We start from the raw sequence: 21,542 nt of genomic DNA on the forward strand, positions 1-21,542 counted from the left end.
CTTTCACCTGGCCAGCACATGTGGGTATGCAAACATTTGTTTTTGACACTCAATTCTTTTTTAAACCTATTTGAATGTGAAATGATATGATCAGAATTATAGGCAGCTTTTTCAATCAAAATATTATCCTCAGCAATTAGCTAACCCATTCACTATGGTGTTTCCAACAACGAAATTAGGATGAAATCTTCCTAAAAACATTTTTCTACTGATATTAAAGCAATTGGGAGTATTATGGTGCTTTCAAAACTGTGTCTGATTAATAACTGATTTTACCGAAGTGAATTTTAGGAATTAAAATAGTTTGTGTGTGGCTCATTAATTTGAAAGATCATTAGCAGCATCGGGGTAACTACAGAAAGTACTTTTGAGTGGAGTCTTCTGTGACCCTCAGATCTAGTCAATCATGAACATCAAAACAAAAGCTGCTCTGAGTGTCTCTTTACAGCTTCATAGGCTGACCAGAAACTATCTATAATGGAATAAATGGGCTGATGTTTTTTTAAAAAAATTAAAACTAGTTAAGTGAATTTAGTGCTCCTGCAATGTACCAGATTGAAAGACCTGAAGATTGAGGTCCTCCAATTTATCAAAGAACAGGTTCAATATAGACATGAGTAGTGCTAGTTTCCTCACATTTTACCATAGCAATGATTGGTGCCTCAAACCTAAGATGCAGGAGGCACCTGAAGATAGCTCAGTTTCTCAGACTACTTAGTTCTTGACCTCTCTCCTGAGATGGCCAAAAAGTGTTAAGGCCAATTCTGGGATTTTGCAAAGCAGGTATCTGTTAACTAGCAACTGGACTGAGATAAGCAACTCTTTACATACAGCAGGCAAAACAGCCATCCCATATAAGAACTTTGAGTCACTAGCAATCTAGATGTGAAAAGCTTCATATTTTTCCAATCTCCTGAGCCATTTAAAAGTTTGCAAAATTATTTGCTACTTTTAGGGAACCGTAATTTACAGGGAGATATCGATAGGACTTCCATAGTACGTTGCCATACTCTTCCAGTAAAGGGAGCATGTTCAGCAGCTGCTTCAAACTCTCATGTGCTTTGTGGCCTGAATGAGGAGTTGGCAATTTGTCCTGCCAGCTTGATGGGCTCCAGTTGACTCCACTCAGTGCCGGCATTAGAGGCGAGCAATCAGGGCGATTGCCTTGAGCGCCATATTAACACATCTGTGAAGAGAGGGGCCAAATTCTTCTGTTTTGTTTTGCTGGGGTTAGGAGGCAAAATACCTAGGGCTGGCCCTGACTAGGCTGCCTCAGACATGGTCTGCCTCAGTAACACCCTCACTGAAGACTCGCAAAAGACTGATTTATATTTCACACTAGATTCTTCTGGAAAATCCAGTTGCAAGATATGAGGAACAGTACAATTCCTGAAAGCAAGCATGTGACTACAGTTGCATATCCACAGTGTGTGAGTTCCTTTAATTCAACTTGAAGGTATCCTTTGTACCTGAACGCCATTTCTGGTGTACAAGTGAAACATAAATCCTAATATAGCCCTAATTTTTTTAATCACTGAAGTCAGCAGCTTCTTTAAAGAGATCCATTTTTATACGTACACAGTTGGCATTACGATTCTAGTAAAAACCAGCATCAAATTATACAGAGCCTTTGAATTGTTTCATTTTAAAAAAAACAAGCTTTTCAATGTTAGGAAATTGAACTTGCAAGCAAGTTTGCACATTTCAGCTTTTTTTTTTTTTTTTTTTATAAAGGTAGGACATAGGAATATGTTTTTAAAATTATTTAATGCAATTTCCTCAAGTTTCTAATGCATATTATTAATGTGGTCATTCATTTGTAATTATATACATAAACAAGTGATGCTGTAATTTTGGTGTTGATCCAAGGAGGTGTAGTCTCTGGTGATTCGAACTTTGTATCATATTAGCTAGCTGATATTACATAAATCTCCATTTTCCTTAGGGAAAGAAGATTATAACAGCATTGATTAGAGCCAGTCATACTAGAGACACATTGATAATGAATGTCAATGCTAAGCTGCAACACCCCCTTTTAAAATGAGAGGGCCAAATGCCCTAAACCTTTTAATGGTTTTACGATTTGGAAAAATTTCACTGATGACTTAATTAAATAACTTCTGATATATTAAGATGACCTAGATCATGAGTGTAAGAGCTATGTCTCCTGTCCTGAAAGGCAAGGATTGTATCACAAAGTCCTCAAGAGGTTCAAAATATTTTTCTCCAATTAACCTAATCTGATTTTTTCCAGCAAGCCCTCCTAGTAAACATGATGAACTATCAGTTCAGCATTATTCCAAAGGAAAAGCAGTGATTGTTGTGTAATTAATTACTGTGACCTTGTCAACATCACTTCTGGTTCAGTGCTTTTATGCAATTACCTACCCTCTTCCACTGTTGAATCCAGCTGGGTAACTTTGACAGCAAGGCGATCAATTCTGTCTTGAAGAGAATTTGCTCTGATGTAGAAGTTGTTGGCCTCATTAAACAACTCACCAAATATGTCTTCAGCATGCTTGCCTGTAGAGAAAAATAGAGAATGCCATCTGTTAAAGACTTATAAAACACAGGAAACACTGCTTCAACAGCATGATATTACAGTTAAACACTCATAATAGAATTACAATATACAGACGTACTATGCACTTTAGCAATGCAGTATTACATCCAGAACAGTTAAATACAATGCAAATGGTCAGACAGATCAAAATAAACTTAAACCATCTCCTTAAGTAGCTAAGCTGCTAACAAAAACATGTAATCATTAAAATCCACTTCTGTGCCGAAAACTCCATGGTAGCCAATGTTATTGCTATCTTTTAAAAGGTTCCAGAGTCAATCCTGGGAATAGTAGTGAGCCACAGTAAGTCAGGTGTAATTTAATATATTTATTAATCATCTGAACAAGAGTGAGCAGCACGAAGTGGCAGAATTATGTTAAAGTTTTAAGTTGTGCCCCATAACCAGGCTTCACTGTACACATGGTTAATTAAGGACATTCTAAAAATGCCCTTCAGCACTGTGTATTGACTGCTGGGTTGTTCAATGAAATCCTTTTGGCTGTTTCGGAATCTATTGCTGGAGAGTGAAAAATTCTAGAACCCTGGAGGAGCCTCCCCTTTCCTGGATCCTTTATTTGGAAAAGATAGTCTATCAATTTAACAGTGACAAGTGATGCTCACAGAATAGTGATGAAGGAAAATTTACAATATTCTGATTTTATTTTCTCTCTTTTCTGAGTGGGGGAGTAGAACCTCCACTAAATGTGGTATCAAAATCTGTAGCTAACATGATGAGCTAGATCCTGAGGTGCGCCCAAGCTCTGCTTAGTGCACCTAGTGGGGAGATATACATGGCATTGTGCCACCTTTCTGCCTCCACCTCCCGCCCCCAAAAAAGTCTAGCGGACAGCTGACAAACAGTCATAAGGACCAGAAAAAAAAGGGAAACAAACTTTTAGCAATGCCTCTATTTAAATGTTCATCTTCAGGCTTCAGAATTAACTTTCCATTAAAATGAATGGTCTGCTTGCAGCGCAGAGTTATTGTTTTAGTGTACTTGTAGATTTAATAAGATAACACTGCATCTGTTCACATTCAGAAGATTATCTTTACAACCAGAAGAGCTAGGGAAAAACATGTTAAAAAGTCTGCATTTTGCAGAAGCTATCTATATGGGAGAAACTGCTCCACTACCCTTCCCGAGGCCCTTTACTGGCTTTCACCAATTTCCTCTGATGTGGCTAAATCAAAAGCTAAAGTTTACAAAGTGCTTTAAAAAAGGAAAAACAATATATAAGTGTCAGTTACCTTAAAGGAGGTAAAAGAGATTATTAAAGATCTGCTTGTGAATAATTTTCTCTTTTGAACATTGAAAAATGTTTTTCAACTGTACTCACTGCTATAAAAATGAATGGTGAATGGAACACTAACTTCCTGCTGACAACAACAACAATCTGGTAAAACAACAGTGTAACAGATAACTCAAATGAACATGGTCGCAAACCATTTCTTAGACAAACACAGCTTTTCTAGCTGCTCAGAACATTACTTTTTAAATTAGATTTTTTAATAATACATGTAGTTGATAAATTGGAAAGCTGAGAACTTGAAAGCTGTCTAAAGTTAGGAGGATCATAGCTTCCATATTAAAAACTGATTGTGCTATAAAACCCAACCATTTAAAAACAGGATTACATAGCTTCTGGAAAAGCTAATTATTAATTTGCAAAAAAGAAAAAAAATAGTTACTTCACTTTCAAAAACAGCCAGAAATCTATGCATAAGACATTCCAAAAGTCAAACTGCAATCACCCACTACTATTTCTGGATCAGTGTTTTTACAAGCAGAGGTGATCTGTTAATCCTTAATTTTAAAAGCTCCTCCCCAGCCACCCCAAGTAGATAAACAAATTGAAAGTCTTCTCCACTTCACGCAAAAAAAACCCCTTTCAATCTCTACTGTTTCCTTATAGTTACTGTAATATCTGACAGCACAAGGCAGTTCCTCCCTGCAGTTCCAAGTATCATCCTCGTATTACTCCATATTAGCCTCTTCTTGATAAAGTGGCTTGCAAAATATACTTAAGTCTTTTGAGAAGCTCACTACTACTTTTCATCAAATAATATGCATCATGATATTTCTCTCCAACGTCTGCAGTAAATAACTTGTGGGACATTTGTCTACAAAATTTTCATGCATCTGTAGTTGATCTCTGGTAGCAATCTCTGCAAAAATCAATTGCAATTAATCCCCTACAAAAATCTGTATTAACATATTGAATAAGATGTCTCTGAAGTTACCTTCTGAAAGAAATGAAAATGATTAGTGCTGGTTACAGAAAGAAACAAATCAATGATGCAGATGAGCCTGAGAAGCAAAAACCTATCAGTGTTAATTACAGAGACTATCTTCTTTTAAGCTTATTTCTTGTGCTTGAGGCTGCCAATATGCTTCTAGTATGTAAGGCAGGGTGGGCAAACTACGGCCTGCAGGCCACATCCAGCCTGTCAGACCTTTTACTCCACCCCTCAAGCTCCCACCAGGGAGCAGGAGTGGGGGCTTCAGCCGGGGGATGGGGTCTGGGGCTTTCCCCATTCCGTGTGTGCCGTGGCTCTGGAAGCAGGAGCAGCTAGGGGGCTCTGCATGCTGCCCCTGCCCCAAGTACTAGCTCTGCAGCTCCCATTGGCCAGCAACCACAGCCAATGGGAGCTGCGGGGGCAGTGCCTGCGGATGGGGCATGCTTCCGGGAACTGCTTGAGTTAAGCGCCGCCTGGAGCCTGCACCCCTGAGCGCCCCAAGCCCTGATCCCCCTCCAAACCCTTTGATCCCAGCCCGTAGCACCCTCCTGCAGCCCAAACCCCTCATTCCCAGCCCAACCCCAGAGCCCGCACCCTCAGGCACAGCCCTCACACCTCCTTCCACACCCCAACTGCCAATTTTGTGAGCATTCATGGCCCGCCATACAATTTCCATACCGAGATGTGGCCCTCAGGCCAAAAAGTATGCCCACCCCTGATGTAAGGTGACTTCAAAGTAAGAGGGTTTCAAAGCATTAACTGAACAACTATTTAGCTAACTGTGAAAGCCTATTACTAAAGATAGGTGGTAAGCAATGGGGGAAGGGCAGCAAAAGAATCTAAACATATGAGAACACACAACATTTTAAAAAATGATAAAAAGGAAAAATGAATGTAGAAGAACTAGCAATTTAGTTTAGTACATTAATGAATTTATAAACTAAATTCAACTTATGAAGTATCTAATGCAAAGATTACCAAGGGCTTTTTATATTTACATTTCAGATATAATCAGCAGTGGACAGCAACTATTCTCCCTTCTCTGTGTACAAACATGGATAAAATCAGAGAACAAAATAATCTGTTCCCCATAATGACTCTTTTCTGGCATATACAGTAGAAAAAAATATTTAAACTCCTTATCAGCTGTGTTATAGAGACAGGTGGAAGAGAATTTTCATAATCAATCAATGAACCTCACTTAATTCTTGGTGGTCTCGTTCAACACTTCAACTAAATGGATCCCCCAAAGAAGCATTTGCCCACGATACAAAAGGGCCATGAACATGAATGTAGCTGAAAGTTTTCGTCTTGCATAGCCAAAACTATTGAGAGGCTGACAGGTTATGGGCTAAAAGAAGAGTCCTTAACTATATTGTGTAAGTAACAACAGTATTATTAAAGGAAAACAGTATGATCCAGTGAATAAGCAAAGAGTCATCTGCCCCAGACTTCGACTTTCCTACTGGCTGAAGTCCTGCTATCACACTGAACTCCACTAATCTGAGGTGATGAATTTCCATCTCTCTAAGAAATTAGATAATTATCAAACAGGTGAGAAGAAGGATGCAGAAGGGCGGAAGGATTCATTCCAAGATCTCGAGAGCTTCATCAAAATGTCTTTTTTGAAGATGCAGCTTGTGAGTAAGACAGACATACTAGAAACAAGATGTTGAAGACCTATGGCCGACACTGAAGTTTTTTCAATATCATCAAGCCTTTGTTAACTGTTGATCTTTAAGATCCCCACATGTATCTTTAAAGCCTTCCCCAACATGACTTGGTCAACTGAATCAAATGCAGTCTTCAGATCGACATACACTACATACAGAGGCTTCTTGAGCTCGTGGTGTATCTCCAATAACAAGCGAAGGGCCCAAATGGTGTTTAATATGGACTTGTTAGTCGTAAAGCCTGACTGTTGGGGGTGACGCTTCCGATGTAGCAAGGACTCCAAACGCACCAGCAGAATATATGCAAACACATTCCCTGGCATGGGCAACAAGGTGATCAGTCTGTAGCCCTTACATTCACTGTGTGGTCCCTTGCCCTTATAAAGTCAGTTCACAATACTGTCCCTCCAGGTGGTTGGCAAGGTTCCACTTCTTCACGCCAGGCAAAAAATGACCAGAAGCGATTCCGCTACAGGGTCAAAAGAACATTTTAGCAGCTATAAGGAGATGCCATCAGTGCCAGATGCACATCTCTTTTTCAGTTTGCAAATGGCACGCTTCACTTCATCCAAAGTTAGTGCATCTGTACAAGCATCTGGGTCCGAAATCACAGTGACTGCCAAATGATTCAGCTCCGGGCAAGCAGTGGCTGGAGGGTGTTTCAGAGCACTGTGATAATGTTCCACCCACCATGAGAGGATGTCATCATCTGATTTACATGGATGGCCTTGGCTATCATTCAGGATGCCATTTGTAGCGACTACCTCTTGACCGCTGAGGTTGCAGATCACACGGAATGTCAGCTTTAAGTCTCTCCTGGCTAAGCAGAGTTCAACTTCATCTGCCATTTGGTTAGAATATGCCTTGCGACTGTGAAGTGCCAGGGCATTGAACTTTCGCTTCAGCTAATTATGACCGTACCTATCGCCTTGCTGGTGGGCTGTGGCTTTCAATTTAATTGTCAGAAAGGCCTCCTCTGTTAGCCACGGTTGAAGAGCTGGACATCTATAGCTTATTGGTGGAGGATGGAGACGAACAGAGACCAAGTGCCCTCAACCTCATCTGGCCATCAGCTAGAGACAAAAATCTATTGCTGATGTCGATATAAAACCTGTTACCTAAACCTGGTATGCAGAGAAGTGCGCCAATGTCAACCTTCTTCAACTGGGAGTTGAAAAATCTGGATTCTGTGTACCCATCCACAAGTCATTTAATTGCTAGTTTCCCAATATTCAAATAGGGATGGATGTTACTTTATTTTGTAAAGCACTTCCATAATAGTGCTTTATAAAGAGCCAAGTATTATCATGTGTTTTTAATGTTTCATGAAGTTGTTTTAAAAATCTTGTTTTGTTTATTTCATCCCTGTTATATCTTTCATAGCCATTGTAATTTTCATGCAATTGTACTTTTTGCTTAAGATTATTTCTGTTACACTTTTCCAATTTTATTTTCTGTGTGATCTTATTTATTTGCTCCACTTTCTCCACACGTTTGCCCACGTTGTTGCAGTTGTGCCTAAATAATCCCTTTCTTCAACTTGGCAAGCCCTCTCCCAACCTTTCAGTCTGACAGGATTTTGTTTTTCCTCACCAAGTTCCACTAGTGTTACTACCAACCTATATTTCTCTGCCTCCTCATCTCCCTTGTGAGCACCTCTGCTTCTCAGCCAGGCAGAATTATCTAAACATTAGTTGACTGATTCCCCTGTCAAGCCATATTAGGGAACACTTGACTGGTGACTCCAATGTGGGAATCTGGGAAACACCCTGAAACCATGGAAAATACAGGAATGCCTACATATGTCATGACTGCTAACAGAGCTGCAAATTAGAACTACTGGCAAATATATATTTTCTTTTTGACTAAACATTGGTTTTATTTTGAATTTGTAATGAATACTAAATTAAGATGGCATTTGCAACTACTGAGGTGTCCGTCACAAGGATGAAAAAATGACACTACAATGTTTAAGTAGCTACAATTAATTTATAGTTTTGACTGATAAAAAAATGCTTAAAAATAAACATTTGTATCTATTTAAATTTTCACAGTGCTCCCGGGGAGTGGGGCTGCACACTCCAGTGGATCAAAGCAAGTTCGATATGACACGGTTTCACCTATAACGCGGTAAGATTTTTTGGCTCCCGAGGACAGCGTTCTATCAAGGTAGAGGTGTACTTGTGCGTGCTGCGGCCAAGGGGCTGCACCGCTGGTTCCTCTCCACCCGGCCCAGCCCCAAACCCCGACTTCTCTCTGCTGGCGCCGGATGGAGAGGAGCCCTCAGCCGCTGCGGCTCTGCTCTGGCCCCACCTCCTCCCCCAGGAGGGTGGTGCGATCAGGCGGGGGAGGGGGGACGCTCAGTGACAGGCCAGGGTCAGGGTTTCTGGCTGCCCCAATTTCATGCAAAAATGTAATTCAAGCCCTGGTAGTTCATATGAGAAATGTGAAGGATGAAATAGTGTGATGGTTCTCTTTTAGTGGGAGCAGCACATGGCTGGTGTTTTGGCCAGCTTTGGCTTTTATTAGCTGTTTTTACCCACACCCCCACACACCCCTTCTTCCTCACACTGTCCCTCCCCTCCAACACACACCAGAGCTCCCTGCATCCAGGTCACTTTCCCCACCTGTGCTGTGCTGTGAGGCCTCAGCAGCTACTGCTCTCGTTCCCTCTCCTTACGCAGCCCAGGCAGGGAAAATGACCTGGATGCAGAGAGCCCTGATGTTGCTCCTCACTCTCCTCCCCTCCCCCATCCCCCTAGGGGTGTGCAGGACAGAGGAGCAACAGTCCCGAGGGGAGCGAGCAGCAATGCCAGCTGCTTCGTGCATCCAGGTCAGTTTCCCCACATGGGTGCAGGAGGGGGATGCAGGGGTTAGGAGTGAAGGGGGTTATGGGATTAGGGGTGCAGGAAGGGGAGCAGGCCTTTGGGGTGAAGGGAGGGTGGGAAGCCTGGGGAGCCCATGGGGACCAGGGGCACCAAAATGCAAGTTTGCCCAGTGTGCCGCCATTTTCCCTAAGGCTGGCCCTGAAATCAACATTTACCAATCAAAATCTAATCCTTCCAAGCCTATATAAAAGTATTCAAGATGGAGAGTTAGCAGCCAGCATTTTGTATGCACAAAGCTCAAGGAAGAGGTCTGAATCTTACTGGGGTCTTGTCTACACTTAAAAAGCAGCTGTGCCACTGTAGCGCTTCAGTGAAGACGCTCCCTATGCACACTGCACTGAGAAAGCCTGAGAGCTGTCAGAGCACAGGGAGAGGGGATAGAGCTGGATCAGGCCACACCACCATTAACCCCATTCCTCCCCAGACCCAGCAAACGTCACCAGTAGCCCTTCCCCAATACCCCTCTGGGGGCACCACATGGGGCAGAAGCTCCTTTGACCTCCGAGGAAGGGAGAGAAGATGGAGAGAGACAGCGCGCACACAAGCTAGGTTAGTCTTCCACTAGCCACCCCTGAGCCTAGCAGTCTATGCCCCATTCCGGGATAACAGCTCTCTCTTAAATCCTGACGCTCAGGTGGTAAGAGTCTGTGCTGTGGTGCTAAAGGTTCAGGACTCACACCTGACCGATAATACATGATGGGAGGAAGTTGTTACAGTTGAACATAATATAATGTTTTTTTTACTATTTTCTTTTTTAAAAAACTAGGAAGTTACTTACAAAAACCTACATTAAGAATATTATTCAGGTTGTATAATCAAGCACGTGACAGGCAGACTTATGGTTCCCTACCTCCTTCTTCTTCAGTATGGCTTGGGTAGCTAGCAATGATTACAAATTTATAGCTAGATTTGATAGCTAGCACATTGCCACAGCATTGAGTAGGTGAATGTCCTTCAGGTCCCTGGCAAAAGAATGAAGGGGATACTCAGATATGATGTGCTCCATCGTTTGTGCTGGTGACCACAGTTGCATACAGGTATTTGCCTCATTTTCCATTTAAAGAGGGTTTGTCCACATCTCTGATGAGATGTCATGATGTGATTCAATCAGCACCAGTCTTTCCAACATAAATCAAAACCTGGTGGTTCCTCGGTAGGGTCAATGACGAGCTGTTTGCTCTGAGCCATCAAAATGCTCCATGTGGCTCTCCACTGAGCCTCAGCATCGAAGTTGAGTGTAAGGGTCTTGATGCAGTTCCAAAGAGGATTGTGGGATTTTCATCTTGTCTTTGGTGGGTTCTGCAGGTCATCATGCAATGGATCCTTGTGTTTACATTGACATGATTGAGATTGCAGGAAGTCTCAGCACCTCTTCTAATCTGGGGAGGCTGGATATGCGACAGGACCAGGAGCCAGTCAACTGGAATCAATTTGAGTGTCCCTGACACTATGGGCATGGCGTTATTGAGTTGTGTATCAAGGAGTTTAGTGTGACTGCTGTGAGACGACACTGGCGCACAGCATTCGGCTGCAGAATATACCCAGGCAATTGTTGCAGTTCATAGGGTCCATGGACTGAAGCCCCATGATGTTTTGGCCAGTTTTCTGATAAGCATGACACAAGACCTGACCTTATCACAAGTGTTCTTGAGGTGTTGTCGAAAGGTCAAACTCCGGTCCAGTGTAACACCAAGATATTTTGGGTTAACCTCATGGCTGACGTTCTTACCGTAGAACTGCATATCGAGTTTGGTATTAGACATTTTATTGTTCAGATGGAAAATGGTCACCATAGTTTTTTTTCGGGTTAGGCCTAAATTTCCCATGTTGGAAATAATTTGTCACTGTGCTAAAATCTTGGGTCGGGGTGCAGTTGACAGTATGGAGGCTTGTGTGCTGAACAGTTAGGGCAATGATATCTGCATACATGAATTTCCTCGACTCTGTCACTGGCATATCCACGGTGCATAGATTAAAAAATATCGGGGCCATGTAGCATGGTTGCCTGTGAAACTTTAATTCTGCCCACTTCTGCATATATATTATGAAACAGTTTTTAGTTACATAATCACATAGTTACCTAATCACATACTGCTTTTCTACAGGACCCCCGTGTCACTAATTTATTATTGCCTACTGGGCCAGGATGATCTCACCACCACAGAAACTAAGGAAGCGGGGGGAGTGAGAAAGAAAATGGACAACGTAGCAATACTTAAAACAAAGGGATATCATATTTATTTTAACAGAGTTTTACACCCATTCTACTTTCAGTTCCAAATATCTTTAAGGTCTACATGCTCCATGATTCTCAAGTACAGTTACAATCTTTTATTCCTTTTGGGAACCCGAAGTTTGAGTCTTTTAAGGGAAACAGGCTCAGTCTGTCTCTAAACTCTTCTTGGTTCAGTACCTTCCTTTCCAAGGGTCTGTCACAGATTCATAGACTCCAAGGCCCAAAGGGACCATTGTGATAATCTAATCTGACCTCCTGTAGAACACAGGGCACAGAACTTTCCCAAAGTAAATCCTAGAGCATCTCTTTTGGAAAAACAGCTTATATGAATGAGGTCCTGCAATGGGCACTTGTCAGAAGTCGCAACAATTACATGACTCTGACATAAGTCCAAACTGTTACCTCTGGGCAAGGGTGAATTCCAGGCTCAGGTTGTCCAAAACCAAATCCCTAGGTTTTTCTGTGAGGAGGGCAAAAAAAAACCCAAGCAGTCTCAGCCTATTTGGTGGCTTGGGGAAAAATTCCTTCTCAGCTCCGCAGTGGCAACTAGCACAGCCCACAGCAACCTAGCACAGGAAGGGAGGGTGGGTTCACTGCTGGTAACCAGCAAACAGGAAGTGACTCTGAGCACACTGCTCTCATCATGGCTCCAAATCTTGTGCCAAATCCTGCGAGACCTTATGGCTCCAAATCACAAGCCAAATCTCACAAGACCTCAAGCCCAGCCCAGAAGTCCTCTCGAGGCTGGAACTCTCTCAAGACCTGGCCCATCTTGTCCTTTTTACCCTCTTCCATTGCAGGAGCCACCAAAACATGCCCCTCACTGGACTCAGGGCCCTCTTTTGGATGGAGGATACATTCTTGGTGTATGGGATAAAAGCCAGTATGGTTCTACTTCCTGAAGTGTTCAGAAATAACATTCAAAATTTTGAATAAATTAAGCTTTATGCTTTCTTTTGAGAATAAACATGTTGATGTTTTCTACTAGCCAACCCTTGCACATAAGGATTCAGATATGATCCTAATAAACTGAGAGGCATCTGTTTCGGGAAATACAACTGAGCAAGATGCACATATTTGAACCCCAGCAGGGTTCGGGACTTGACAACCTTGGGGTTAACTTGAGGCCGAATGGCTCCCAACTACACTTTCCTGAACAATATAGTTGTAATAGAACACTGGAGGAAAAACAAGCTTATGGATAAGAGAGGCAGTTCTGTTAGCTCTCAGCAGCAGTGGCATGCACTCTCTTGTACAGATGAAGCCAATGACAAGCACCAGCATAAGAGCACTCCTGTATCCCTCCCAACAGACAAGTTTTTGATGCAGTTCCATAGCTTGATACCACAGGTGCCAAATCCTGTAAGTGGAAATGCACAGAGGCCCTCAATATAGAGCGCCTGCTTTGAGTGCAAAACAGAACAGAACACCATCTTAACATCAGCATCACAATAGCTGCCATAATATATATAGAAATAGAATCCTGAGGACATTCCCCATGAGATTCACTCACATTAAACAACATTTAGAACTGCAGTCAGATATTTAAACATGATACTTTTCTTGGACACAGTTTAGTACAGGGTGGATTAGTCAGAGCTCACTGCTCTCTAAACAAGTTCAGTAGACTCAAACTTTCCTAATAAATGTAAGCTCAAAAGAATAATATCTAGTGCCATTATCTTACGGAGTTGGAAACCTAATGAAGTCACATAACAGACATTTTAATTAAGAGCTTTACCTGTATAAATTACTTCATGAAACCATTTTCTGTTCTGTTTCTGGCAGAAAAGAGTCTAAAGTTACACATATTTAATCTATAGCTAACGTAAATATTGTAATTATCTGAGGCAAGTTCACTTAGTCTCTCTGTGCCACACTTTCCACATCTAAACTCCAGATACCTCAGGAAGGTATTGTTTGCACAGACCTTTGAAGATGTAAAGCAGTATATAAGAGCAGAAGTATTATTACGATACACTTTGCAAATGACAAAGTCTTAAACTTTAATTTGTCCATTTAAAACAAGCAAACAAAGCCTTTGTGCTACTCAATTTTTCATTAATAAACGAAAGTACAAAACTATAGAGACTTACTCAGACTGCTTAGTTGCCGTATAATAGCAGCAAGGGTACTGTTGGTGACACATTCCAGTTCACTAGTTATTCCTTCAGGAAGAGCTCCTCGACAGAGGTGCCTAGGTTCAATGTTCCTCTTTACTAAAGGCATGGCTCACAATCTGCAATTTACAGGAAAAAAAAGTGTTATAGTTCAAGCAAAATAGGAAGTTACAATGTACACTGGACATTTCCCTAATATACCTTAAATAAGTGTTTCCCTTTATTGCTCATTTTAGATCACCCTCAAGTGTTCTAGGCACTGCCCAGAAAATCAGGGCTGCTCTAGGGTTTTGGCCGCTCCAAGCAGCCAAACCAAAACAAACAAAAAAAAGCCGCGATCGCGATCTGCGGCGGCAATTCGGCAGGAGGTCCTTCGCTCCCAGGCGGAGCGAGGGACCGTCCGCCGAATTGCCACCGAATACCTGGACGTGCCGCCCCTCTCCGGAGCGGCCGCCCCAAGCACCTGCTTGACAAGCTGGCGCCTGGAGCCGGCCCTGCAGAAAACACGAGAATGACAAGTCCCTGCCCTGAAGAGTTTATAGTCTCAGACTAGGTCTACACTACCCGCCTGAATCGGCGGGTAGAAATCGACCTCTCGGGGATCGTTGGGACGCGACAATCGATCCCCAAATCGGCGCTCTTACTCCACCAGCGGAGGTGGGAGTAAGCGCCGCCGACAGAAAGCCGCAGAAGTCGATTTTGCCGCCGTCCTCACAGCGGGGTAAGTTGGCTGCGATATGTCGAATTCAGCTACGCTATTCACGTAGCTGAATTTGTGTATCTTAAATCGACTCCCCCCTGTAGTGTAGATGTACCCTAAGTGGACTTAACAGACAAATTAAGATCTAACATCCAAAAGTAATGTGCTGCGGGAGAGGACACAAGTTACAGAAATAAGATTCCTCAGTTAAAGTCTTATTGGTCGTATAGCTGTTGGTTGTGTGGCTGTTACAACGTTTGATATTTTGTAACTAAATATACTTGTTTTTCTAGGTGATGTTGCAGAAATATGCCTTTAGGGATGATCTGAATGAGGTAATGATGCAGACTTGACAAACAGATTTTGGAAGAAGACCATTTCAAGTATAAAAGGCAATATCGAATCTGCAAAGACATTTGTTGGAGAAAACAAAAGGGACATCAAGGCTTGTGTCCCTGTAGGGGTTGAGGATGGAGAAAGGCAAACATGTGGCAAAACAGAACAGACTGACGGGATTGTGAAAGGAGACATGGGCCTGGTTGCTGCATAATACAGGTCCGTAAGAAAGTGAAGACAAAAAGTTTGAACTTGATGCAACGTTCCATGGGGATACAGTGAAGTGACTCGAAGGTGGAAGTAAAGGTAACAAGTTATTAAAAAAATTATCAGTTAATAAATCTTTGTAAATTAGCAACTGAAAGGCAAGAAAGATGATTTTGAGATGGGCATTTTGGAACGAACCAAGGGAATGAGGCAAAGAAGATTAGAGAGGAGGAAGTTGCAGTAGTCAAGCAAGGTAATGATCAGCAAGTGAACCAATGATTTTTCTGCAGAGATTGAAAGCTCAGGTATTTTCTTTTTTTTTAAATGTCTGATGACAACAATAAATGTTTAGCTTTGTAGGATCACAGATACATTCCAGAAGGGCATATTTTGTACAGAAATCTGGATCAACCTTAGGAAAACTAAGTGGCAAGAGTTTATTTGGAGGCAAATATTGAATACTTCCTTTTTGCTGCACTGGAGCAGTAATAAAGTAGTAACCTTTCACCTTTAATTTACTCCTGAGAGAATTCTACGCCACTGTGCAATGCAGAATTTGTGCAGAAGGGGAGATTACTTACATGTTACTGGAGGCTCTTTGAGATGCGTGGTCCCTATCTGTATTCCACTGAGAGTTATGCACATGCGTTGTGTGCTTGGAACTTTTCAAAGTAGGAAAGTCCATCAGTCCACGCATACGCCCTTGTACTGCCTCATGGTTTCGCCCAAGACAATAAAGGGCAGGGCGGACTGACTGCACCTTCAGTTCCTTCTCTACCACAAATCTAACAAATCTGCAGCAGAGGGAAAGGAGGGCGGGATTGGAATACAGATAGAGACCACACATCACAAAGAGCCTCTAGTTACACATAAGTAACCTCCCCGTCTTCTTCTTCGAGTGACGGTCCCTATTGTATTCCATTGAAGATGATTAACAAGCAGTATCTAGATAAGAGAAGGGCGCAAGGAAGATGACTGCACCATAGAACGGAGACCACTGCATCAAATGAGGCATCTGTCAGAGTCTTGCACGATGGCATAGTGAGAAGAAAAGTTGCGTACCAAACTCCACATGGCCACCTTACATACATCCATAAGGGACATATTGTGGAGAGCGGCCGTAGTTGATGCTTGTGCTCTTGCGGAATGGGCCTGAATGCCACCTGGTGGGGACTGCCCCAACAACTGATAAAGCATAATGCACTCTGAGACCCACTTCGAGATTCTCTGGGTGGAAATGGCCTGCCCCTGAAATCTGCCTACTATGGCAACAAATAGCCTAGGAGACTTCTGGAATGGCCTCATCCTTTGTAGGTAAAAGAGTGTAAGAATAAAAAAGCCGCCATACTGGGTCAGACCAAAGGTCCATCTAGCCTAGTAGCCTGTCTTCCAACAGTGGCCAATGCCAGGTGCTCCAGAAGGAATGAACAGAACAGACAATCCTCAAGTGATCCATCCCGTCGCCCATTCCCAGCTTCTGGCAAACAGAGGATAGGGACACCATCCCTGCCTTTCCTAGCTAATAGCCATTGATGGACCTATCCTCCTTGAACTTATCTAGTTCTTTTTTGAACCCTGTTATAATCTTGGCCTTCACAACATCCTCTGGCAAAGACTTCCACAGACTGACTGTGTGTTGTGTGGAAAAAATACTTCCTTTTGTTTGTTTTAAAACTGCTCCCTATTAATTTCATTTGGTGACCCCTAGTTCTTGTGTTACGAAAAGGAGTAAACAACACTTCCTTATTTATTTTTTCCACACCAGTCATGATTTTATAGACCTCTATCATATACCCCCTTAGTCATCTCTTTTCCAAGCTGAAAAGTCCCAGTCTTATTAATCTCTTCTCATATGGAAGCCATTCCATACACCTAATCACTATTGCTGCCCTTTTCTGAACCTTTTTCAATTCCAATACATCTTTTTTGAAATGGGGCAACCACATTTGCACGCAGTATTCAAGACGTGGGTGTACCATGGATTTATATAGAGGCAATATGACATTTTCTGTCTTATTATCTATCCCTTTCTTAATGATTGCCAACATTCTGTTCGCTTTTTTGACTGCCGCTGCACATTGAGTGGATGTTTTCAGAGAACTAGCCACAATGACTGTAAGATTTCTTTCTTGAGTGGTATCAACTAATTTAGACACCATCATTTCATATGTATACAGGAACTCCTCACTTACCGTTGTAGTTATGTTCCTGAAAAATGCAACTTTAAGCGAAACAATGTTAAGCGAATCCAATTTCCCCATAAGAATTAATGTAAATGGAGGGGTTTGGTTCCAGGGAAATTTTTTTCACCACACAAAAGACTATATTATATACACACACACACACACACACACACACACACACACACACACAGTATAAGTTTTAAACAAATAATTTAATACTGGTACACAGTGATGATGATTGTGAAGCTTGGTTGAGATGGAGGAGTTAGAGGGTGGGATATTTTCCAGGGAATGCCTCACTGCTAAATGAACTAGCAATTGACTGAGCCCTCAAGGGTTAATTCTCACACTCTAGGAGGCAGCAGGAAAGGAGGGAGGGCAGACAGACACACCCTGTGTGTGAGAGAAAAAAATGCACATTTCCCCTTTAAGTAGCTGACCTCAGGCTTAAGTACATTGCCCTGTTAATTAAATCAGCTTGCTGAGACCTCCTGAGACAGCAGCTACTGCCTAGAAGCTCCCTCTGTAATGTGTCTCTCCCCCGCAGCTCTATGGAAGATGGGGTAACCGGGGTGCAGGAGCAGGGGGGAGGGGGAGACACCCTGACAATAGCCCTCCTCTTCCCCCCTTCCCCCGCAGGAGTCTCTGGGAGCAGCTCCAAGGCAGAGGGCAGGAGCAGCACATGGCAGTGGGGGGAGGCCTAAGGAAACTGCTTTTTCTGGACTTATTAGCCAGTGTGGTAAAATGGAAGTTTACTTTTGTTGCTGGTTTGGTAGATCTTATGGGAGAATAACCACTGGTTTGGGGGGGGGGGGGGGGGGGGGGGGGAGTGTCTGCCCTATTTCTCACCAGTTTGTCCTGAATTTGGTATTCTCAGTTGTGACCCATGGAGGCACAGTGACAGCCTCTCACTGCTTCTTTTACTTTGTTGTTTAGCCACAGTGGCACTTTTTGGTTCTCTTACTATATTTTTTAATTTGGGGTATACATTTAAGTTGAGCCTCTATTATGGAGTCTTTAAAAAGTTTCAATGCCGCTTGCAGGGATTTCACTTTTGGTGTTGTACTTTTAACTTCTGTTTCACTAACCTCCTCATTTTTGTGTAGTCACCCTTTCGGGTGGAGGTACATGTGGTCTGGGTATGTCACACAGTACCTGCCGATTGGAGAATGACATTGTTGATCAGTAGAGCCACTCTGGATGGTACCAATGCATGCAAACAGGGCCGGCTTCAGGCACCAGCCTGGCAAACAGGTGCTTGGGGCGGCCACCCCGGAGAGGGGCGGCACGTCCAGTTATTTGGCGGCAATTCGGCGGACGGTCCCTCACTCCCGCTCGGAGCGAAGGACCTCCCACCGAATTGCCGCAGCAGATCGCGATCGCGGGTTGTTGGTTTGTTGTTTTTTTTTGGCTGCTTGGGGCGGTCAAAACCCTGGAGCTGGCCCTGCATGCAAAATATCTAACAGTTGGTGCTGACTGTCCTGCACCCCTTCCAACAGGATCTGAACAGCATTAGCTGTTGTTCTTAGCAGTTCCTGAAACTGATGATAGTCATCAGGAGGAGAGGAAGGTGTCAACAACAGCTGCATCTGGGGACGATGAGGGAAGCCTGTCCAGACCCAGAGGTACTGATGGAGCTGGGCTAACTGGTGTATCGTCTGGCCCCGATTCCAAATGTCTACTCAACAAAGGATGGGTCAGTGAAATTGGGGACTCCTCCTGGATGGATTGGGACAGTTCCAAAGGCAGATACTGGTGCCACAAGCTCCAATATGGCCAACCTGGTTGATCCTGATATTGTGGTATCAGTGCCCATGGAGTCAGATACCAGAGGCTCCTGAACTGAGACAATGGAAGGTATTGCCACAGCTCTGTCAGAACCTTCAGGTAGTCATGCCTTCAGAACAGAAGCAGCAGACCATGCATATCATCAGAGTTCACTGACTCAGAGAAACTGGAGTCCTGTACAAGTGGAAGTGCCGACAAAATGGGGTGCATTATAGGAACATGACAAGAAGGCAGCGGATCCGACGTAGGAGGGAGGCCCTCTTAGCAAGCAGAGACCTCATCCCTTCCAAGGCAAACAGTTCATGAGGTCCAGGAGCACATCTGAGCCTTCCTGGAGTCAACGGCAGAGACATATGGAACCGGAGCCGGTAAGCGAACCTGTCTCGGTGCATACATTGGGAGCCCCAGCCAAGTGACATTTCCTGAATCTTTTTTTTTATTATCTCTATTGTTACAGACATACTCACTGACAGGTATTTTGAAATAAATTACCAAAATATTTGCAACTGCTGTGATTATATTGTGTTATTTTGACAGATAAAATATGCAGAATTTTTAAGGCACAGAATTCCCCCAGGAGTATATTGAAATCATATTGGTAAAATAGAAAAAGTCTTTCTGCTTCTGAGACAAAACAATACAACACTTTTAACAACCACTGTTTTTGAAATAAATCTTTAGAATTCACTTGTAGCAAGCTGGGAAGAAAAAAAATATTTTAGAGCAGTCCATTGAGTATTTTGCAAAAAGAGTTCTTTTGACTGAATATTAAACACACAACTTATTTAATTTCAAGAGGTTTTCAAAACAACATCTTAATAAAAAATTTTTAAAAAACACATAGACTTGAATTTCAATATCTTAGTCCTCCAGAGACAGGAAGTGTTTTTAAATATTTCATGTCTTAAAGCCAGTTCAGTCTGGTGATATTTTGTTTTAAATCTGATGTTTCAGAACGGATACAGGAAACTCATTTTTTATTTAATACAAGACCCACATGATGATTTTTGGTTCCTGTTTGATGTTTTTGTACTCCTCGAGGACTGGATTATTAGTTTTTAAAGCACTATTTAACATGTAAGATTACTCAGTTTTATGATGTTGGCCTAACAAAAGACTTCTGGACGTTTAGAACTGCTAAAGCATATGCACACTTTATACAGGGTACAGCATACTATTTGTGTAGAACATGAAACTACTTATAAGAAATTATTTAACTGTGTAAGAAAGGGATAAAACTGAAGCTAGTAGGAAGTAAATTAATAGGCCATCATTAGTATAACTGCAGATCCCAAATCTTAAAATTACTTCAATACATAAAATACATCATATAGTTACCTATAACCTATTCGTAGGCAACATTATCATACCAGCTAGTACAGATTTAAGCACTCTCCATGTCATATACGAGCAAAGTTTCTGAAATTCTAGTGCATGATTAATGAACATTTCACAAAAATATATTTTCTTAGAATTAGTCATTGTGATTTGCAATTTAGCAGTAATGTCCTCTACTTGATAAGTGTGAGTATTTTTTTAACCAGGTAAATATAGTGGAATTTGTGTTTTATATATAATTGTGCACAGCTTTCCTTCTTTCAGATGGGCTTTCTTAAATGTTCTGCAGCTCAGTAAAGAAGACACACTAGTTCCAGCTGTAAGTTGTGCTTTTGGGTGTATTTTCTTTGTAGCTTATTTAACATCTATTTAATATGTTTCAATTGGAAGTTAAATTCCAATATGTATGCTCAACAATAATCATTAAAACTATGCACTATGTTAAAAGAATATACTAGTAATTGCTTGTTTTATTTATGCAATAGGGCTCATTTAAGATGAGCACTGAAGATACATTTCTTAAGCAGAGGAGGATCAGAAAAAGATACTCACTGGAATGTATAATTTCCTCAGAAAATTATATTTCATCTATTGATTGAATCAAATATGACACCTACAATATGGAGGCACAGAGACCAGATTTTTAAAATAATTTACAGGCTTTTCTTAATTAAAGCCAATACATAAGCATAAATTCTAATACCATACTTCATTCAGCTCTGATTAAAAATTAAGACAGCACTTTTTAAAGGAACAATTTTCTGCTTGATCTGGTATCAATTCATTAACATAAGGATCTTTTCAATTAAATGTCTCTTGCTTTACTAATTATCCTAGAACTTTCCAGTGCTACAAACTTTTGTATACAGCTAGTAAAATATATTTCTATTCTTCACCCCATTTTATTCACTACCATACATGTTTTAACAAATGTAACATGTATTTCTTTGTGAATATATAACCCTTCTATCATTTTCTTATCACTACTCTGCATCTCACACACACTTTCCAAGCTAAGTAAACAAGTTAGAAAAATCTTATGGGTTCACAGCAGCAACGTGGCTAAATTCTTTTTCAATAGATGTTAACAGCAAGTAGGAGTAGGAGATGAAATATGTCTCTGCATTACTAGGGCACAATTCAGACTGAGCAAAAGCATCGCCAGGTGCAGATTTTTTTTACATTAACTTTTTTTTTTTTTTAAAAGATATATACACAAAAAAACAAAATATACATTAACATTTCATAATACATAAATTCTCATATACATA

The 21,542-nt window shown here is 41.7% G+C and overlaps 1 protein-coding gene across 4 annotated transcripts in view; it reads right to left on the reverse strand.

Moving 5' to 3' along the window:
- WASF3 (WASP family member 3) overlaps positions 1–21,542 on the reverse strand; it is a 154,871-nt gene that overhangs the window by 20,862 nt on the left and 112,467 nt on the right. For all 4 annotated transcript variants that reach the window (XM_034758713.1, XM_034758714.1, XM_034758715.1 and 1 more), the window contains 2 exons: positions 13,696–13,838; positions 2,389–2,523 (listed from right to left, as the gene is read on the reverse strand). In XM_034758713.1, coding sequence (XP_034614604.1) covers positions 2,389–2,523; positions 13,696–13,828 — 268 coding nt within the window. In that variant the 5' untranslated portion in view covers positions 13,829–13,838. The remainder of the gene's footprint in view (positions 1–2,388; positions 2,524–13,695; positions 13,839–21,542) is intronic.

Source organism: Trachemys scripta, chromosome 1 (genome assembly GCF_013100865.1).
Source record: "Trachemys scripta elegans isolate TJP31775 chromosome 1, CAS_Tse_1.0, whole genome shotgun sequence".
NCBI classification, from domain to species: domain Eukaryota; kingdom Metazoa; phylum Chordata; order Testudines; family Emydidae; genus Trachemys; species Trachemys scripta.